The sequence below is a fragment of the Borostomias antarcticus genome, assembly GCF_949987555.1.
Source record: "Borostomias antarcticus genome assembly, chromosome: 2".
NCBI lineage: Eukaryota > Metazoa > Chordata > Actinopteri > Stomiiformes > Stomiidae > Borostomias > Borostomias antarcticus.
In genome coordinates this window covers 35,448,190-35,467,546 of record NC_140235.1, presented here as the reverse complement: position 1 = coordinate 35,467,546, position 19,357 = coordinate 35,448,190, and the positions used below count along the sequence as shown (strand labels likewise).

Below are 19,357 nucleotides of genomic sequence, written 5' to 3'. Positions count from 1 at the left end.
TCACACAGATCTACAGCAGTAGCAGTAACATACTGTACTCACACAGATGAACAGCAGTAGCAGTAACATACTGTACTCACACAGATCTACAGCAGTAGCAGTAACATACTGTACTCACACAGATCTACAGCAGTAGCAGTAACATACTGTACTCACACAGATGAACAGCAGTAGCAGTAACATACTGTACTCACACAGATCTACAGCAGTAGCAGTAACATACTGTACTCACACAGATGAACAGCAGTAGCAGTAACATACTGTACTCGCACAGATGAACAGCAGTAGCAGTAACATACTGTACTCACACAGATGAACAGCAGTAGCAGTAACATACTGTACTCACACAGATGTACAGCAGTAGCAGTAACATACTGTACTCACACAGATGAACAGCAGTAGCAGTAACATACTGTACTCACACAGATGAAAAGCAGTAGCCAGCCAAAAACGAGAATTAAACACTAACTCAATATCCAGAATCCATGATAACAATAATAATAATCTTGGATGAAAAAGTATGTTTTCTGCAAAGAGGGTTGCAATTTCATAACTCTGGGCTGGGCTGACAGATGAGAGGACAAGTCTCTAAATAAAAAATAAAATAAAAAATAAAATAAAGTCTCCTCACAGAGAGGTCTACTGCCCTGACGCAGAGCAGGCCACCGCCGAGGACCGCGCAGCTCCCAGCACGCAAACCGCCCCCCTACTTTACTGGAACAAGGTCAGCCGGATAATTGAGTTGGAAGACGGAATGAAATGGCTCTGCTCCGCGCCAGACGACAACGCGCTGTCCAACGTCAAACGAGGAGCGAGGGACGCCGACGGCGGCGTTCCGGTCGGGAAATGACGCAGGTGAGATACGTCCACCTGGGTGGACGGGACTAAACGCGGCAGCTACGGGGTTAAAACCCCGCGCTGTAAAACACACACACACACACACAAAACATGATAATTGGTGGGAAACATGATCTGGTGCATGACTTTCTGTTCTCTGGGTTCCCTCTCGGTGAAAACCTCAGGATCACATCTGAACGTGAAATAACAAAAGCAGACCTTTCTCCTCGTTAAAGCGGAGTATGAGATGTGTGTGTGGAGGCCGCCGCTCGCCTGCTGCATCCCCTCCTGGACCGGACAGACTAACCCTGGCCTCTTTACAGCGCGCTGGGAAAATACCTTTTCGGTTTGTTTTATTGCGATGCACATTTCTGTTCGCAAGAGCTGTTTTTACTTATAGAGACATGAACGTGTGTGTGTGTGTGTGTGTGTGTGGGTGCATTGTAGGAGAGGGTACATATTCATTTCTGATGTAGCAGCAGTTAGGTCAACTTCCTAAAGTTTTTACTTATAGAGACATTAAGGTATTGGAGGCCGTGTGTGTGTGTGCGTGTGTGTGTGTAGGGGTGTGTGTGTGTGTGTGTGTGTGTGTGTGTGTGTGTGTGTGTGTGAGAGAGAGAGAGGGTACATATTCATTTCTGGCGTAGTAGCAGTTAGATCAACTTCCTATGTGAAAGCACAAAGGCGGAGGGGTGTGTTGAGAGGTGTTAGCGCAGCACATGTGGTGAACGATATGTGTGTGTGTGTGTGTGTGTGTGTGTGTGAGTGAGTGTGTGAGTGAGTGTGTGTGTGTGTGTGTGTGTGTGTGTGTGCAGCCCCCAAGGCTTTATTTCGGGTTTAAAATAAATACTTGCCCCCCGAGGCATTTCAATTAGGGTGGCTGCCGGCTCTGGAGATCTGTGAAATCAAACCCCTGTGTTGTTTCTCACTTCTCCACACTCTACCCCCCCCCCCCGCACCTCCTCCTCCTCCCCCCACCCCCCCTCCTGTCTCCCCCCGCCTCCCCCCCAGCCAGCTGACCCTCCCCGGTGGCCCGTCAACTGCCCACACAGGAGGCCCCTACGCCCCCTTTAACTACCGAACTGCCCCGCACCACACAAACCCCTGACTCCAGCCTGACCTCCTGTTCTCTGAGCCCAGGGGACTGAGACCGTGGACCAGGCAGGGGTGCTAAACCCTCACCTACAGAACCCTCACCTACAGAACCCTCACCTACAGAACCCTCACCTACAGAACCCTCACCCACAGAGCCCTACGCGCATGAAAGGACCATTAGCGTCCACGTGTGGAACACCGGAAAGCCCCTAATTGGCTGCTTAGGGACGACCTCGGGACGCCAAAATGTTGACCCTCGCCTGCATGTGGCGACTGACGTTCCAGCGGGCGGTAACTACCCCCCCGAGGCCCGCCCTCCACGCCGGGGGGTCAGCGTGCGCCCGTGAGGGGCACGGCGCTATGATGTCATACAGCCAGACTGTTGGACACCGGGTCCCAGCCCAGTAGACTAATGCTGTAATACTCAGGAAGCAACCCCCCCCCCCACACACACACACACACCCTTACAGCAGCGTGTTGTGTTCCAGTTTCCTAGCTACCCTCACCTAAACAACCGTGTGCCCCAAACGGGCAGATGACATCACCGCCTCCACACATCATAAAGAGCGTTCGAACTTATAAAGAGTGTTCCATTTCTTGTAAAACATTTTACACCTTCTTCTTTCACGTTTTAACACACGGCTTCTCTTCTGAGCCGTCGTGTCGCGGGCCTCGAGCGCGCCAGGGCTTCGCCGAGCGGGCGGGGGAGTCTGACTCCGCCCCCCTGACCCCTGACCCCAGCGGGGGGGGGGGCGGAGTCAGACGGCAGTCCCAGAGCCGAGGGACGATAAGGGATCATTGTGAGCAAAAGACAACTTCCATTGTCACTGGAAGTGTGAAATGAGTTCCAGGCAGGGCGTAATGGGTCCCAGCTGGTGGGAAGATTGTGGTGACGATGATGGAGCTCTGGTCGTGAGCGTTGGTTGGTTGGACCCACAGTAACACGTCTAATCCTGACGGGCATGACTGTGGCTTGGCACCCCGAAACCCCCCCCCCACTCCGAAGATATCCCCCCGAACATTCCACAAAACCGGAATAATAAGAACCCAAACCACTTACAGAAAGAACAACAAGACAAGAAAGGAGTATCTATTTCGTCTGGGACCGGAATGTTCTTTCTTCTTTCTTCGGCGTCTCGGCCCCCGGCTTCTTGTGTGGCCCCCCCTCCCCCCCCAGGCTGAACAATGCAGATGCTATTCTAATCTGAAACAATATACCGTACGGGCCAAAACAAGCCGGTTCGGAGAATTAACGTCAGCCCAAACGCAGACGTGTTGAACCTGGGCGTCGCTGAGGAAGATGGAGTAGGGCTGTGGAGCCGGGCGGGGGTCGTATGTCAGCCGGCGTGGCCCCCGGGGGCTGATTGTGATCCACCGGGGGAACCCCAGACCGGGGGTCTCCGTCAGATGTGGCCGCTCTTTAAGGGCGGGCTCGTCTCTGCGTGCGAGGGGATGCGACGCCGTCCTGGGAAAAGGGCTCGCGTCTTCTCTCCTCGTCACGTGACGCCTGGGTGTCCCGGTGATTTAGACCGTTCGTTTAACTGATGCTGCGCCATCGACCCGTTATAACGGGACACACAGGCAGGAGCTGAATCATGAAGGCGTGTGTGTGTGTGTGTGCGTGTGTGTAAAGTATGTGTGTGTACGGTACATATGTGTGTGTGTGCGTGGGAGGTCGATACAGGGGAGTGGGGGGGCGTGTTGTTCCAGATCCTGGGAGGTTAAACATTCGCGACCACGAAGCAGCCAGTCAGCCGAGCGTTAAGAGCGACTGGCGTCTGCCGTCTGACTCCAATCACCTTCCGCCAGACGAGCCGCGCCTCGTGACCACGGGAACGGGGGCCGCGGGAACCGGCTCGGCCCCCCCGAAACCAGCCCTCTGGTTCTAACTGTCCTCGGCCGACAGCCCCCGCCCACTTCCAGACAGGTGTTTACCAACGGCCGCCGGCTACAGTAGCACCCGCCCTCCCTCCGTAACTGCCGCTAGACTCCGCCCCTAACCAGCCAGCACCCCCCCCAACCCCCCACACACACCTCCGCCCTGGTAGCTGACTCCGCCCCTAACCAGCCAGCACCCCTCCCAACCCCCCACACACACCTCCGCCCTGGTAGCTGACTCCGCCCCTAACCAGCCAGCACCCCCCCCAACCCCCCACACACACCTCCGCCCTGGTAGCTGACTCCGCCCCTAACCAGCCAGCACCCCCCCCAACCCCCCACACACACCTCCGCCCTGGTAGCTGACTCACGTCGAAGCCCTGTCCTCTGCATGAAAGCATGGCTGCAACCGTCTCTCACACATTCTTTGAAGACGGACACAGATGTAGTCAACAGTAACGGTTGCTACCAAACATTCAACCATATATATATATATATATATAGAGAGAGAGAGAGAGAGAGAGAGAGGGGGGGGGGGGGGGGAGGGGGCTGCAGCCCTGGCATTTAATCCACACGGCACGGATGAGTGAGAGTGGAGGAATTAGACATAGGAGGAGGAGGAGGAGGAGGAGGAGGAGGGAGGGGGGAGGGGACTTTCTAGCGCTGGAAGAATCCGTCCCAGGCTCTCAGAAGGTGCCCTTAATCCACGTTAACTCCGTTTCACGCGGGACGCTCTCGTTTGGGGACGCACGGAACAGCTCCGCGACCGGAGAGGCGTCGCGATAACGCCACGTCGCCGACTCCCTTTAACGCAGTTATCAACCGACACAAAAGGGCCGCTACCGCACCCTGATGAAACTGGTTTCATTTTGAGACACTGAGGCTCAGAAAGGATAATTGGGCCACCGGAGGCTTTGATGTCTTAATTGTTTTTTTTTCTCCAACACCAAAGAAACCCAGATGCTTACTGATGAGACAAAAGAGAGAGAGAGAGAGAGAGGTAGGGAGAGGGAGAGAGAGAGAGAGGGAGAGAGAGGGAGAGAGAGAGAGAGGGAGAGAGAGATGGGGGGTAGGAGAGAGAATGAGGGTGGAAATCTGAGAGGAGAAAGAGGACGGAGATAGAAAGGGATGAGGGACAGAGAGAGAGAGGGACAGAGGGAGAGAGGGAGGGTGAGAGAGAGAGAGGGGAAGAGCAGGACAGAGGGAGAGAGAGAGGGAGAGAGAGCGAGAGAGCAGGACAGAGGGGAGAGAGGGAGAGAGAGAGAGCAGGACAGAGGGGAGAGAGGGATAGAGAGAGAGAGAGAGAGAGCAGGACAGAGGGGAGAGAGGGAGAGAGAGAGAGCAGGACAGAGGGGAGAGAGAGGGAGAGAGAGCGAGAGAGCAGGACAGAGGGGAGAGAGAGAGAGCAGGACAGAGGGGAGAGAGGGAGAGAGAGAGAGAGAGAGCAGGACAGAGGGGAGAGAGGGATAGAGAGAGAGAGAGAGAGAGAGAGCAGGACAGAGGGGATAGAGGGAGAGAGAGAGAGCAGGACAGAGGGGAGAGAGGGAGAGAGAGAGAGAGAGAGCAGGACAGAGGGGAGAGAGGGAGGCCAACTGTACGTCTCAACAGAAGACGAGCGGAACACAGAATTTTACTGTGGTGAAATAATACTGGAATACGCACAAACCAGTCATAACAGGACCACTTTACCGCAAGGCCCAGAGTGTGTGTGTGTGTGTGTGTGTGTGTGTGTGTGTGTGTGTGTGTGTGTGTGTGTGAAAGTGTGAGAGAGACAGATCTTATGTATTTGTGTGCATACGTACGTGCCTGCGTGTGTGTGTGTGTGTGTATGTATGTGTGTGTGAAAGTGAGAGAGAGAGACAGATCTTATGTATTTGTGTGCATACGTGCCTGAGTGTGTGTGTGTGTGTGTGTGTGTGTGTGTGCGGGTCTGTGACAGGCCTTACATGGGGGCTGTGGGAGGGCCCGTAGCCCATGCCGGGGGAGGACATGGAGTGGGGCCCCATGGGGGAGGAGATGACGGAGAAGGGCGAGCCCAGCCCGTTCATGGGGGAGCCTAAGCTGCTGATGGGGGAGTGCAGGGAGCCCGAGGGCCCCATGGAGGACGGGCTGAGCAGGGACGGGTGCATCCCCCGGTGGGACGAGGGAGAGCCCAGCGGGGACGAGGTCACGTGACCTGACGAGTCTGCACAGAGAGAGAGAGAGAGGGGGAGAGAGAGAGAGAGAGAGAGAGAGGGGTTAAACACCATCATCACCATCATCATCATCATCGTCGTGGGGTTAACGTCTTCGTTATCAGAAACCTCCAGTGAAGGGTTATGACTACAGGCCCCATATGTGAGGAGCCAGTCTCTCTCTCTCTCTCTCTCTCCCTCCCTCTCTCTCTCTCTCCATCCCTCTCCCTCTCTTTCCCTGCTGCTCCCTTCCTACCTAGAGTTCAGCCTTGGCTGCCTTCCTGTGTACAGAAACCCAGGCTCAGCCGCGACCTTGACCTTGACTTTGACCCCCTCCAGCCCCTCCTCCCCGGCAGGCTGAGACAGCTCAGATTCAGTCCTAGTGTGTGTGTGTGTGTGTGTGTGGTGGGAGGGTAGGTCAAGGTCGTGGCTGTGTAGGGACTTCAGGGAGGCGGGGTGGGATGGGGCGTGGGCGGACCCCCAGGGGGCCACAGGGTGACCTAAGGACAAGGCTGCCTGGGAAGAGAGGAAGAGCAAGAAAGTCACATGTTTTGTCTTTGTGTGTTGTGCTCTGAAACAACCCTCCCCTCCCTCTCTCTCTCTTCCTCTCTCTCTCGCTCTCCCTCTGTCTCCCTCCCAATCTCTCTCTCTTCCCCTCCCTCTCTCTCTCTTCCCCTCCCTCTCTCTCTCTCTTCCCCTCCCTCTCTCTCTCTTCCCCTCCCTCTCTCTCTCTCCCCCTCCCTCTCTCTCTCTGCCCCTCCCTCTCTCTCTCCCCCTCCCTCTCTCTTCCTCTCTCTCTCTCTCCCTCTGTCTCTCTCTCCCTCCCTCTGTCTCTCTCTCTCTTCCTCTCTCCCTCTGTCTCTCTCGCTCCCTCTCTCCCTCCCTCTCTCTCTCCCTCTCTCTCTCTCTCTCTGACTCAATGTCTTGAACAGGCGGCCGGTCAAGCTGTCAGCTGTCATCACAGACGATATTAGATTGGGAGGGGGGGGGGGGGGGGGGTAGAGGGATGGAGGGAGGAGAAGGAAACCCCTTACAGATTGGGCTGATCGGTCACTGTTATTCTAGTTCCGTCTCTCTCTCTCTCCATCTCGTTAGCCCATCCAAAACATCAAACATCCTCTCTCTCTCTCTAATCCCCTTTGTCTCAATAGCTCCCAATCCCTCCTCCCTCTCTCTCTCCCTCCCTCTCTCTCTCTCTCTCTCTCTCTCTCTTCTTTCATCCTTCATATCCCCCTTTCTGCCAGGACAGCGCCTGCAGGATTCACAACGTCTTGGCAGTGAATCCGTCACCAGATTTCCACCCACAGCAAATATCTGCGCGACGCGGCGATCTCCTGTGCGCCTGTGACCCGGAGGGAGGGGCTACGTACGTGCCTGCGTGTCCGCCCGCCCCCGCCCCCTTCCCGATTCCTCCGCTTCGGCGGCGAAATAAAACCGATGGTATCGGCCAATCAGGCGACAGTTGAGTAACAACAACGAGTCCAGTTTGGAGTCTTTTCCTGAGGCGCTTTGTCTCTGTCCCGCGCACGTCACTGCCCGGGGTGTGTGTGTGTGTGTGTGTGTTGGAGGATTTCCTCAGTGGGAGTTGGAGGGGTTGGGTGTGTGTGTGTGTGTGTGTGTGGGGAGGGGGGGTCTGTGCTTCTCTCTCCTGATCAGCAGGTCTCCTAGAGGCAGCAGCAGCCCAGCGCTTCCTCCACTTCCTGCTCTCCTCGCAAGCACTTCCTGCGAACGCAGCGGTGTCTCACACGCAGCGCGGCACGGGGGGGGGGGGGGGGTGCCCTGTCCTCTCTAACACACCAGCACATCCTCTTCAGGACCACTTCAATAATTCTTCTGACTGATCAAGGGCCTCGCTGTGATTATGTTTTTCCTGAAAACACAAACATTAAAGCCCTCACGGTCGCAAATAGGCGCACACACACACGCGCACACACACACACACACACTACACACGGCTCCTGAAAAAAGCCTGGCCTGAAGCCAGCACTTCCCAAAACCCATCTCCAATTGGGTTTTACCGTAAATCAAGCAGATAGAGCAAGCTGTGGTATTAGGGCTCTCAATCTGTCGTTGAGGGGGGATGCAGCCGACCGAGGCCCAGGCAGGCCCACCTCACGGGGGGGGGATAAAAGAGCCAGGATCCCCCCCCCCCCCTTTCTCACTCGCTCTCTCGCCCGCTGGTAGGGGACCCGAGGCCAGCGTGGGGACCGGAGCATGAGGACAGTCTGACCGATGACATTGCCTCAGATGACCAGGAGAGAGGGTGTAAACTGTACAGGATGTGTGATGCGTCTTTAATTGATTTAGTGTGCGTGTGCGTGGGTGCACTATGGTGCGGTATACAGTATCAGTGTGTGTGTTTGTGTGTGTGTGTGTGTGTGTTTGTGTGTGGTAGCAGGGATGCCAATGCAGGATTACAGTTGGATGAAAGCGGCTCTGGTCTAATCCTCCCCAGGGAGGGGACCAGCTGGTGGGCAGAGGGGACAGGGGGGGTGTGGAGGATGGGGGGGGGGGGGGGGGGGGGTCTCGGTGGCACTGCCACCACAACAGTATCTATCACCCAAATAACACCGCCACACCGCTGAGCGATCCACTTCCACCCCGGCGGAGATGGCGGTTTCTCCCGGACAGGCTGCTGTGACCCCCCCACCCCCCCCCCCAAAAAAACCCATTGGTTAACCAAACAAAAAAGCCGTTATCTGGAGTTGATTTTCTCCTGGCCTGCGCGCGTGTTTCCTTTCTGCAGCTCCCTCACACTAGAGCTCTCGTCTGTATTTATCCGCTCCTGTTCTCTGCTCGCGATCCGCCTTCATCCCTGGTTACCTGTTGGTTTTGGACGGGGGGGGAGAAAAAACGCGTCCTACGGGCCGACAGAGGATAACAAGCAGCACCCCCCCCCCTCGGCTGTGGGTTCCACCTGCGGAGCGCAGCGAATAAATAGCGAGATTAGATAAGGACATGGACAAGGAAAAAGAGAGAGAGAGAGAGAGAGAGAGAGGGGGGAGGGGGGGGAAGAGAAATGATGGCAGCAGCATCCACAGGAGCGGGTGGCGGGGGTCCAGGCGCTCTCCGTGTGCCAGGAGAGAGAGAGAGAAAAAAAGGTTGACTCATGTTTTGATGGGAAATAAAAGTGTTTGCGAGCGGGGTGGCGTTCCAGGCCTGCCTGTCTCCAGCTGCCAGCCCCCCCAAACCCCCCCCCCAAGCTCCCCCCCCCCTCCGCCGGGCACACAAAAGCCCGTCTGACAGTTACAAACGAGCGAATTACGGCCCGTGTCGGAGGCAGGCGCCGCCGGACGGCAACACTTAGCGCCCGACGGACGCTCTCCGCTCGGTCGGGGCTCTCCCCCCCCGACGCGCCGGGGTTCCTCCGTGGATGACGGCCAAGCTCCCCTCGTCCAGGAGGGAGGGCTTGTTTGGGATGAGATACGACGGGGGAGGAGGGGAGGGGAGGGTGCGAGCAGAGGTGTTGCTGTTGGGGCCTTGTGGTTGGGACGGGGTGGGGGGGGGGGAGAGCGGGGAAGACCCCCCCCCCCCTAGTGAGAGTGCAGGATTTAGGGGTGAGGTGAAGGGGACAGGCTCTGTCGGAGTAGTGTACGTAGTTATACACACAGGACGTCACACAGCAGTGGGAGTCTGCCAGAGACCTGACTGCCTGACTAATGTCTGCAATTTAAAGGAAATTGGGGTCATTTATTAATCCAATCCCCAACACTATATCTCATTCTTTACGCCTCTCTCTCTCCCTCCCTCCCTCTCCCTCTCCCTCCCTCTCTCCCCCTCCCTCTCTCTCCCTCTCTCTTCCTGTCTCTGTCTCTCTTACTGTGACAAGCCCAACCCCGGCCACAAGAGGGTTCATGTTTAGTTGATCCGAGTGAACAGTTACATCACCGGCGTTCGGAGAACAAAGACCCTTGGCATTCCTAAGAGGCAGACAGCATGACAACACCGGGCCCCAAACGATCCTCGCCGGGTCCCCATCACGTTCCCCCGGAGCACAGCCTGTGCTCGCAGAGAGGAACAGTACAGGAACAGTCTGCCGGTGTTCTTTCTGTTTCCAAACAGGGCGTCCAGGGCAGGGCGGACGGGGGGGGGGGGGGGAGCCGTGAGAGCGCTAGGATTTGTTTTTACTCAGGGAGCTGGTGACTCAGCGCTGGTGTCATCCAGGTTCAGGGCTAATAGGCAGTGGTTGGCAGCAGCAGCGGCAGCGGCAGCAGTGGTGGAAGAAGCAGCGTTAGAAGAAGCTTTGTTTCCTACGGCAGCACATCAGCTCCGTGTTGAAACGCTAGGGGGTTCTGCGTTATACATAAGACCAGAACCGAAAAACTCAAAAAAGTCTAGTAACCCCCCCGCCCCCGACTTCACTCGACAGCTGCCGTCACTGGGAGGGGGGGGGGAATTGGTGAAGACGGGGGCGGGGGATGGGATGACAACAGAAAGCCGTAAAAAAAAAAAAGGAAAAAAAAAAAAAAACGTCATCCAGCTCCCTGCTACTCTCATCCTGTGATCGTGTAACGTCGGTCACCGGCTGCCCCCCGCCCACTCCGTAGTCTCCTCTCACGCGCCCGCCAAACACGTTCGTTTCCTGGCCAGGCACAGTCCCGCGGGCCCCCCTGTGCGTGTGCGTGCGCACAACAACCCTCCACGCCACACGCTCCAGAAATCACGCTGAGACACTGTCCAGGACAAAAAACAGGGATCGTTTGACAATTATTCACGTCAGCGAAACAGCGCGCGCGGGGGGGGGGGGGGCCTTGCCGATTCGCTCACGCCTCCGCCACGCCACCGGCCCCAAGTTGACTCCACGCCATGGACTCCGCCAAGTCAAAGAGCCGAGGTTTGGTTCGTCGTCTACGATAATAACGCGGCATCACTTCAACCGTTTGTTCCGAGGCTACAGGCAGACTGTATAAGCTGCTCGGGGAGGTGAGGATGTAGATTTGAAGCCCACAGAGCCTAAAACCACAGCCAGGATGAAACGCGCGTGATTAGCATTTCTGAGGGACTTGCGTTCTGGGACTGGATTCGGAGGAAGGAAGGAGATGAGGTAAAAAACAGAACAGACGCCCGAGAGACTCGCGCCGTTGCACAAACTCCCCCAAAATAAAACACAGCAAAGCGAGATCTGAAACAGTCTGATGTCTGTATCAGCGCTGAGATGACAGGAAATATGCCTCTCCATCTGCTGTGCGTGAGTGTGTGTGTGTGTGTGTGTGTGATGCCTAACCAGAAAAGTGACATTCCATCATCCACCTTCAGTATCTGTTTTATTTATTTATGTATTTATTAGACATTGCATTATTATCACGACACTCTATAGGCTGTTTTTCTCAACTGATTGTGAAATTGTGTGGTATGAGTGTGTGTGTGTTTGTGTGTGTGTGTGTGTGTGTGTGTGTGTGTGCGAGAGTACGTGCGTTTGTGTGCGTGTGTGCATGTGTGCATTTGCTCATGAGCAACTCTCTCTGTCTCCTCTCTCTCTGTCTCCTCTCTCTCTGTCTTCTCTCTCTCTGTCTTCTCTCTCTCTGTCTTCTCTCTATCTGTCTCCTCTCTCTCTCTGTCTCTTCTCTCTCTCTTCTCTCTCCTCTCTCTCTGTCTCCTCTCACTTCTCTCTGCTCTCTCTCTCTCTCTCTCTCCAGCTTTGTATAAACAGGCTAATCTGGTACACAGTTTAAGGCCTGTGGTAAATACCGCCGTCTGATGTGTTTACTGTACAGCTGGGGGGGGAGCTGGCAGGCCGTACAGCTGTACAGCTGGGGGGGGCACACACAACCCTGCCACACACAACCCTACCGCACACAACCCTGCCACACACAACCCTTCCGCACACAACCCTGCCTCACACAACCCTGCCACACACAACCCTGCCACACACAACCCTGCCACACACAACCCTACCGCACACAACCCTGCCACACACAACCCTACCACACACAACCCTACCACACACAACCCTGCCACACAACCCTACCGCACATAACCCTGCCTCACATAACCCTGCCTCACACAACCCTGCCACACACAACCCTGCCACACACAACCCTGCCACACACAACCCTGCCACACAGTCGCCCGTCATCACCACCCACAGGGATCCAGCAATACCTGTGTGTTAGTGAGTGTGTGGGGGCGGCAGCAGTGGTGATGGTGGTGGTGGTGATGGTGGTGATGATGGTGATGGTGGTGATGATGGTGATGGTGGTGATGGTGGTGATGGTGGTGTTGGTGGTGGTGTTGGTGGTGATGATGGTGGTGGTGTTGGTGTTGGTGGTAGTATTGATGGTGGTGTTGGTGGTGATAGTGTTGGTGGTGGTGTTGGTGGTGGTGGTGATGATGGTGATGGTGGTGGTGTTGGTGGTGGTGTTGGTGGTAGTGTTGGTGGTGGTGTTGGTGGTAGTGTTGGTGGTGGTGTTGGTGGTAGTGTTGGTGGTAGTGTTGGTGGTGGTGTTGGTGGTGGTAGTGTTGGTGGTAGTGTTGGTGGTAGTGTTGGTGGTGGTGTTGGTGGTGGTGGTGGTGGTGGTGTTGGTGGTAGTGTTGGTGGTGGTGTTGGTGGTAGTGTTGGTGGTGGTGTTGGTGGTAGTGTTGGTGGTAGTGTTGGTGGTGGTGTTGGTGGTGGTGTTGGTGGTAGTGTTGGTGGTGGTGTTGGTGGTGGTGTTGGTGTTGGTGGTGGTGGTAGTGTTGGTGTTGGTGGTGGTGTTGGTGGTGGTGTTGGTGGTGGTGGTAGTGTTGGTGTTGGTGGTGGTGTTGGTGGTGGTGTTGGTGGTGGTGTTGGTGGTAGTGTTGGTGGTGGTGTTGGTGGTGGTGTTGGTGGTAGTGTTGGTGGTAGTGTTGGTGGTGGTGGTGGTGTTGGTGGTGTTGGTGGTGGTGTTGGTGGTGGTGTTGGTGGTGGTGTTGGTGGTAGTGTTGGTGGTAGTGTTGGTGGTGGTGTTGGTGGTAGTGTTGGTGGTGGTGTTGGTGGTGGTGGTAGTGTTGGTGGTAGTGTTGGTGGTAGTGTTGGTGGTGGTGTTGGTGGTTGTGTTGGTGGTGGTGTTGGTGGTGTTGGTGGTAGTGTTGGTGGTGGTGTTGGTGGTGGTGGTGTTGGTGGTGGTGTTGGTGGTAGTGTTGGTGGTGGTGTTGGTGGTAGTGTTGGTGGTAGTGTTGGTGGTGGTGATGGTGGTGTTGGTGGTGGTGGTGGTGTTGGTGGTAGTGTTGGTGGTTGTGTTGGTGGTGGTGTTGGTGGTGGTGTTGGTGGTAGTGTTGGTGGTGGTGTTGGTGGTGGTGTTGGTGGTGGTGTTGGTGGTAGTGTTGGTGGTGGTGTTGGTGGTAGTGTTGGTGGTGGTGTTGGTGGTAGTGTTGGTGGTGGTGTTGGTGGTAGTGTTGGTGGTGGTGTTGGTGGTGGTGTTGGTGGTAGTGTTGGTGGTGGTGTTGGTGGTAGTGTTGGTGGTGGTGTTGGTGGTAGTGTTGGTGTTGGTGGTAGTGTTGGTGGTAGTGTTGGTGGTAGTGTTGGTGGTGGTGTTGGTGGTGGTGTTGGTGGTGGTGTTGGTGGTAGTGTTGGTGGTGGTGTTGGTGGTAGTGTTGGTGGTAGTGTTGGTGGTGGTGTTGGTGGTGGTGTTGGTGGTAGTGTTGGTGGTAGTGTTGGTGGTGGTGGTGTTGGTGGTGTTGGTAGTGTTGGTGGTGGTGTTGGTGGTAGTGTTGGTGGTGGTGTTGGTGGTGTTGGTGGTGGTGGTGGTGTTGGTGGTAGTGTTGGTGGTGGTGGTGGTGTTGGTGGTGGTGTTGGTGGTGGTGTTGGTGGTGGTGTTGGTGGTAGTGTTGGTGGTAGTGTTGGTGGTGGTGTTGGTGGTAGTGTTGGTGGTGGTGTTGGTGGTGGTGTTGGTGGTAGTGTTGGTGGTAGTGTTGGTGGTGGTGGTGTTGGTGGTGTTGGTAGTGGTGGTGGTAGTGTTGGTGGTGGTGGTGTTGGTGGTGTTGGTAGTGTTGGTGGTGGTGTTGGTGGTAGTGTTGGTGGTGGTGTTGGTGGTGGTGGTAGTGTTGGTGTTGGTGGTAGTGTTGGTGGTGGTGTTGGTGGTAGTGTTGGTGGTAGTGTTGGTGGTGGTGGTGTTGGTGGTGTTGGTAGTGGTGGTGGTAGTGTTGGTGGTGGTGGTGTTGGTGGTGTTGGTAGTGTTGGTGGTGGTGTTGGTGGTAGTGTTGGTGGTGGTGTTGGTGGTGGTGGTAGTGTTGGTGTTGGTGGTGGTGGTAGTGTTGGTGTTGGTGGTAGTGTTGGTGGTGGTGTTGGTGGTAGTGTTGGTGGTGGTGGTGTTGGTGGTAGTGTTGGTGGTGGTGGTGTTGGTGGTTGTGTTGGTGGTGGTGGTGTTGGTGGTAGTGTTGGTGGTGGTGTTGGTGGTAGTGTTGGTGGTGGTGGTGTTGGTGGTTGTGTTGGTGGTGGTGGTGTTGGTGGTTGTGTTGGTGGTGGTGGTGTTGGTGGTAGTGTTGGTGGTAGTATTGGTGGTGGTGTTGGTGGTAGTATTGGTGGTTGTGTTGGTGGTAGTGTTGGTGGTAGTGTTGGTGGTGGTGTTGGTGGTAGTGTTGGTGGTTGTGTTGGTGGTGGTGTTGGTGGTAGTGTTGGTGGTGGTGGTGGTGGTGGTGGGGTGGTGTTGGTGGTGGGGTGGGGTGGGGGGCGGTTGCAGGGCCTTTTTATAGGCTCATTGTGATGAAGGGAGAGCAACGGTTCCAAGACTGCACGCCGGTCTTGAGGGAACGCTGCAAATCAAAACAACCCTGGAGGAGCCTGCCTGGGGGTAAACCCCGCTCTCCCTGCTCCCTTCCTACCCCGCTCTCCCGGCTCCCTTCCTGAGGGGCTGGAGGTGTGTGTGTGTGTGTGTGGGGGGGGGGGGGTAGAAACATGCTCCATTGTTTTCCCAGCCAGTCACGACGAGACGAGATGTGAGCCGACAGTGGAACGGAGCCTGTGGCGGGACCCCCCGGGAAGCCCGAATGAAGCGGTTCTCCTCCCCCTCCCCCTCCCCCCTCCCCTCCCCTCCCTCTCCTCACTGCCTGACAGGCCCTTATCCCGCCTGTCAGACAATCAAATTGTACTGTGAAAGAAAGAAAAACCCCAAACTCCCCTTCAAAAAAACGACCACCGACCACGTTGAGCGCCTGAAAAGACGCGACACCGGCCACCCATCCCCTCCTACAAGGTGGCCTGTTCAGCCAGAAGCATTCGATACGCGATGGTGATAAAACCTCAGCCTCTCTTTCTGTCCGCTGACAAAGCTGCCCTCTTAACTCTCAGCCCCCCGCTAGGCTTCCCCTCACCCTGCTGTGATAGCACTGGGGTGAGAGAGAGAGGGAGGGAGAGAGAGGGAGGGAGAGAGAGAGAGAGAGAGAGAGAGAGAGAGAGAGAGAAAGAGATTCCCCTCTGCCTCTGAGTGGCCTCGTTGACTCTGAAGTGGCTGGAGAGGCCATGGAGACGCGTTTGGCCGTGGCCGAGCGCCAGATAAGCTGCAGATTACCGGCGCTATCACTAACTGTGGCTTGGCTGCCAACACTGTGATCTGCTGATAAGGCCTAATTGTTCTTTTGTAGCTCCGTGGCGATACAGCGTCTCCCAGTGAGCCTGAGCCAGACAGCCTGCCGGCCGACCAACTAGGGAAGCAGCCAGCTAGTCACTCAACCGGACAACCAGCCAGCCAGACAACCAGAGAACCAGCCAGCCTACAAGTCGGCCAACCAGAGAACCAGCCAACCAGAGAACCAGCCAGCCAGCTAGTCAGCCAACCAGAGAACCAGCCAACCAGAGAGCCAGCCAGCCAGCTAACCAGTCAGCCAGAGACCCAGCTATCCTGGCAAGGATGACAGAGGCAGCTGCTGCGTGGAGGCGTGCCAAAACTCCGCCTCCCCGATCCCCCCCCCCCCGCCTGCTACAGAGCCACACCCCCCCGATCCCCAGAGCTCCGCCCCCCTGACCTTCCCTCTGCCTGCTACAGGCCCGCTCCGCTCTCCTCCTCTGGAAGGGCTTCAGACGGAAATCGATCTGAAGGAGTTAGGACCTGGAGGGGAGCCAGGAGTCGGGGAGTCTGACTGACAGCTCAAAGAGACTCTCAAATAGTCATATCACTGTAGCTGGAGGCGGGGGAAAACACACCACGGCTCTGACTCCGCCCCCAAGGGCCCGATCGTTGTGTGGAACGACCTGTCAGCTTCCCTGACATCTTCATAAACGTTGTTGGTCCATCTCCATCAGTCAGTTAAAGAGATCTGGAGTCTCCCCACTACACTCCAAACCCGGGCCACTTCATGTCAGGGTTTCCTTGCGTTAGAGGAATCTATCACAGATAAGGTGGTAGCATCCCGGGCTAACAGACCTGTCTTTTCGCCGGAGGCTCGCCGGAAAGATGGCTGACAGGCTTTGGGGGGAGCGAGACAGCCCCCAGTAGACGGCGAGGCACCCGTCTCGTTAGGACGGCCGGCGACAAAGACAAGGCGCGGCGCCCCGAGACCCCGTCTCCTCCCGCCGTCCTCACTCCCCTCCGGAGCGCCGTTAGCGGAGCACAAAAGGAGGCGTTGATTAGAGCGAGAGCAGGACACGACATGGAGGGGGTAATTACCCACGGCAACTTGCGGCGTCGCCTCCCGGGAGGGGGTGATTGCATGCGGCGACGGCTCTTCGCCGGGGCGCTCTGAGGGGCTACCTGGACCGGCGGTGCTCGGTGCTATGCTAATACGCAATGCTAATACGCTATGCAAATACGCTATGCTAATACGCTATGCTAATACGCTATGCTAATATGCGGCGGCGGCGGTCTCTGAGTGCCCCGCTCAACGTGACCGGGGCTCCGAGGGAATAACAGTGTTTGAAGTCCGACTACGGAGAGAGACTCGTTCACCTCGCCCGCCGCTAAAACACCCGCCATTAGGGGGATAGAGCTAGCTTAGCGGACGTGTTACAGGTCGACTTTAAATCTATGAAGGACGCGCTGCTGCTTAGATAACAACGCCGTTGAGGCTCTGGAGGGGGGGGGGCTAGGCGCCGCCAGTTAGGAGCGGCGTCACGTGGCGTGGCGTCACGGGGCTGTTCGCGTCGCCCCGTGCATTAGGCAGGCCGGTAATCCGGGCGATAGGCGGCAGCCGGACACGCATTTCAACGCCTCGCCCTTGTCTTTTATTGGACCTTGAGAACGTTACGCAAGAGCCGGAGATGCACGCGGCGCGGCAGCGCCCTTATCTCCCTCGGCCGTCTCGCTGCCGGAACGCCAACGGGTTTGATCTCGGCTATGACTGACCGCCGCCCCGTGCGGAGCTTATCTCTCCGTCCGTTCTCCCCCGCGGTGGGCGTCGTAAAGCGTTCGGCTGTCTGGCGAGGCGGCGTGTGGCGCCCGCGTTCCCACGCGTCACCCCGCGGGGCTGAGGAGGCTGCTTTACGAGGCGCGAGGGGAGTCTGGCGGTTAGGGGCCGATGGTTTATAAGACCTCAGGATCCCCTCGTACTCTAACCACAGGGTCCATTCAGGCTCCACTCACAGGACTAAGCACTTAGAGAGAGAGAGAGAGAGGGAGGGAGGGAGGGAGAGAGAGGGAGGGAGGGAGAGAGAGGGAGAGAGAGAGAGAGAGGGAGGGAGAGAGAGAGAGAAAGAGGGAGGGAGAGAGAGAGGGAGGGAGAGAGAGAGAGAGAGGGAGGGAGAGGGAGAGAGAGAGGGAGAGAGAGGGAGGGAGAGACAGAGAGAGGGAGAGAGAGAGAGGGAGGGAGACAGAGGGAGAGAGAGAGAGAGAGAGAGGGAAAGAGGAAGGGAGAGAGAGAGGGGGAAAGAGGGAGGGAGAGAGAGGGAGAGAGGAAGAGAGAGAGACAGAGAGAGGGAGGGAGAGACAGACAGAGGAGTAGGGAGAGAGAGAGAGAGAGAGGGAGGGAGAGAGACAGGGGTGCGGTCTGGACCGCGCAGCCCACTGCTCTCTCCCCCGTCTCTGGGTAAGAGCGAGGGACTTTATAAAAGCGCCAGCGAACGGTGATTAACTACGACAATTATCCGGAGGAGAAGCAGACGGGCTGCTGTGCTGGTGGCACCAGGATGTGGAATCTGTCACTGGTTGTCTGCCGCTGTCTCTGTATGTGGCTGCAGGCCATGGTCTATTTCTGGCTGCACTGTTCCCTCACTACTGTACTATAAACAGAGAGAGAGAGAGAGAGAGAGAGAGAGAGAGAGAGAGAGAGAGGGAGAGAGAGAGGGAGAGAGAGAGAGGGAGGGGGGGGGGGCATGAAGAGATCACCACGCTGATGAATGCTAATGCTTTATCTATTTCCCCTCTCAGTATGCACACTGTGGGGCATCACGAGGGGGAAACGCATGTGTGTGTGTGTGTGTGTGTGTGTGTGTGTGTGTGTGTGTGTGTTAGAGGAAGGGGTGATGTGAGCGTGTACATGTCTGTGTCCGTCCGTATGCGTATGTTTTGTGCGTTCGTGTATGGACAGTATGTGCGCGTGTGTGTGTGTGTGTGTGTGTGTGTGTGTGTGTGTGTGTGTGGCATTTGTTATTGACCAAAAGCAGATGTTTTCTCCATATCACTCCACATACAAACCCACGTAGCAAGAGAGATTATTGTCATGGACCATAAAGATTGAAATTTCTCTCTTACACAAAGCTGGGTATGTTTACACGTGATTTAGGGTAACAGATCTTTTTCAATTTGTGTCGGAACGACAGAGAGGACCTGGTTCCCATTTTGGTTTCGGGATACACAGCAGCATAGGAGCTCTTTTCAGTGGAAAGCCTGAATTTATTGACCATATAACGAGCCTTTGAATTCTTTTTTTTTTCTTTTTTTTTTTCTTTCTCCCCTTTTCATTTTTGGGGATTATTGTTCTTTTGTTCTTTCTGGGTTCTGCAGAGCCGGGTCTGTGTGTAATGAAACCCAAATGGAGCCGCCCCCCCTCCCCTCCTCCCCCTCCCCGGAAACAGGCGGACTGCAGCCCTGCGGACCCTAGGGGCGCGCGGGGGCTCTGGGAAACCTTGTGTTTACGTGCCGCAGCAGCGAGGGGACTCGTGAGCCAGGGGGAACGCACACACACACACACACACACACACACACACACACACACAGTAGGCATCCTGCCCCCCACCCAGAGAGGTCTGTGTACTGTACGTGTGCGCTTGTGTGTGTGTGCGCGGGGGCGGGGGGGGGGGGTGTTTTGTGTGTGTGTGTTATAGCCAGAGTCAGCTCACAGCATAAAAAATAACATAAAACCCAGAAAGGGGGGTGGAGGTGGGAGGCGTTCTCCTTCCAAGACAAATAAACAAAATCATAAAATACGGTCCTATTAAACTCTAAATCTCCCACACACAGGCGATGGCGGCGTGGCGGCGGTTCTCTGGGCCCGCTGGCCGTCGGGGCCGAGGTTCGGACCGGGGGGAACGGGAGCGCGGGGGGAAC

General features: G+C 56.2%; 1 protein-coding gene across 3 annotated transcripts in view; it reads right to left on the bottom strand.

Moving 5' to 3' along the window:
* The window catches only part of rxraa (retinoid X receptor, alpha a), a 98,617-nt gene that overhangs the window by 23,033 nt on the left and 56,227 nt on the right, over window positions 1–19,357 (bottom strand). For 2 of the 3 annotated variants that reach the window (XM_084451899.1, XM_084451897.1), the window contains exon 3: window positions 5,748–5,995. In XM_084451899.1, the coding sequence (XP_084308025.1) occupies window positions 5,748–5,995 (248 nt within the window). The remainder of the gene's footprint in view (window positions 1–5,747; window positions 5,996–19,357) is intronic. The other variant, XM_084451898.1, reaches the window with a different exon arrangement.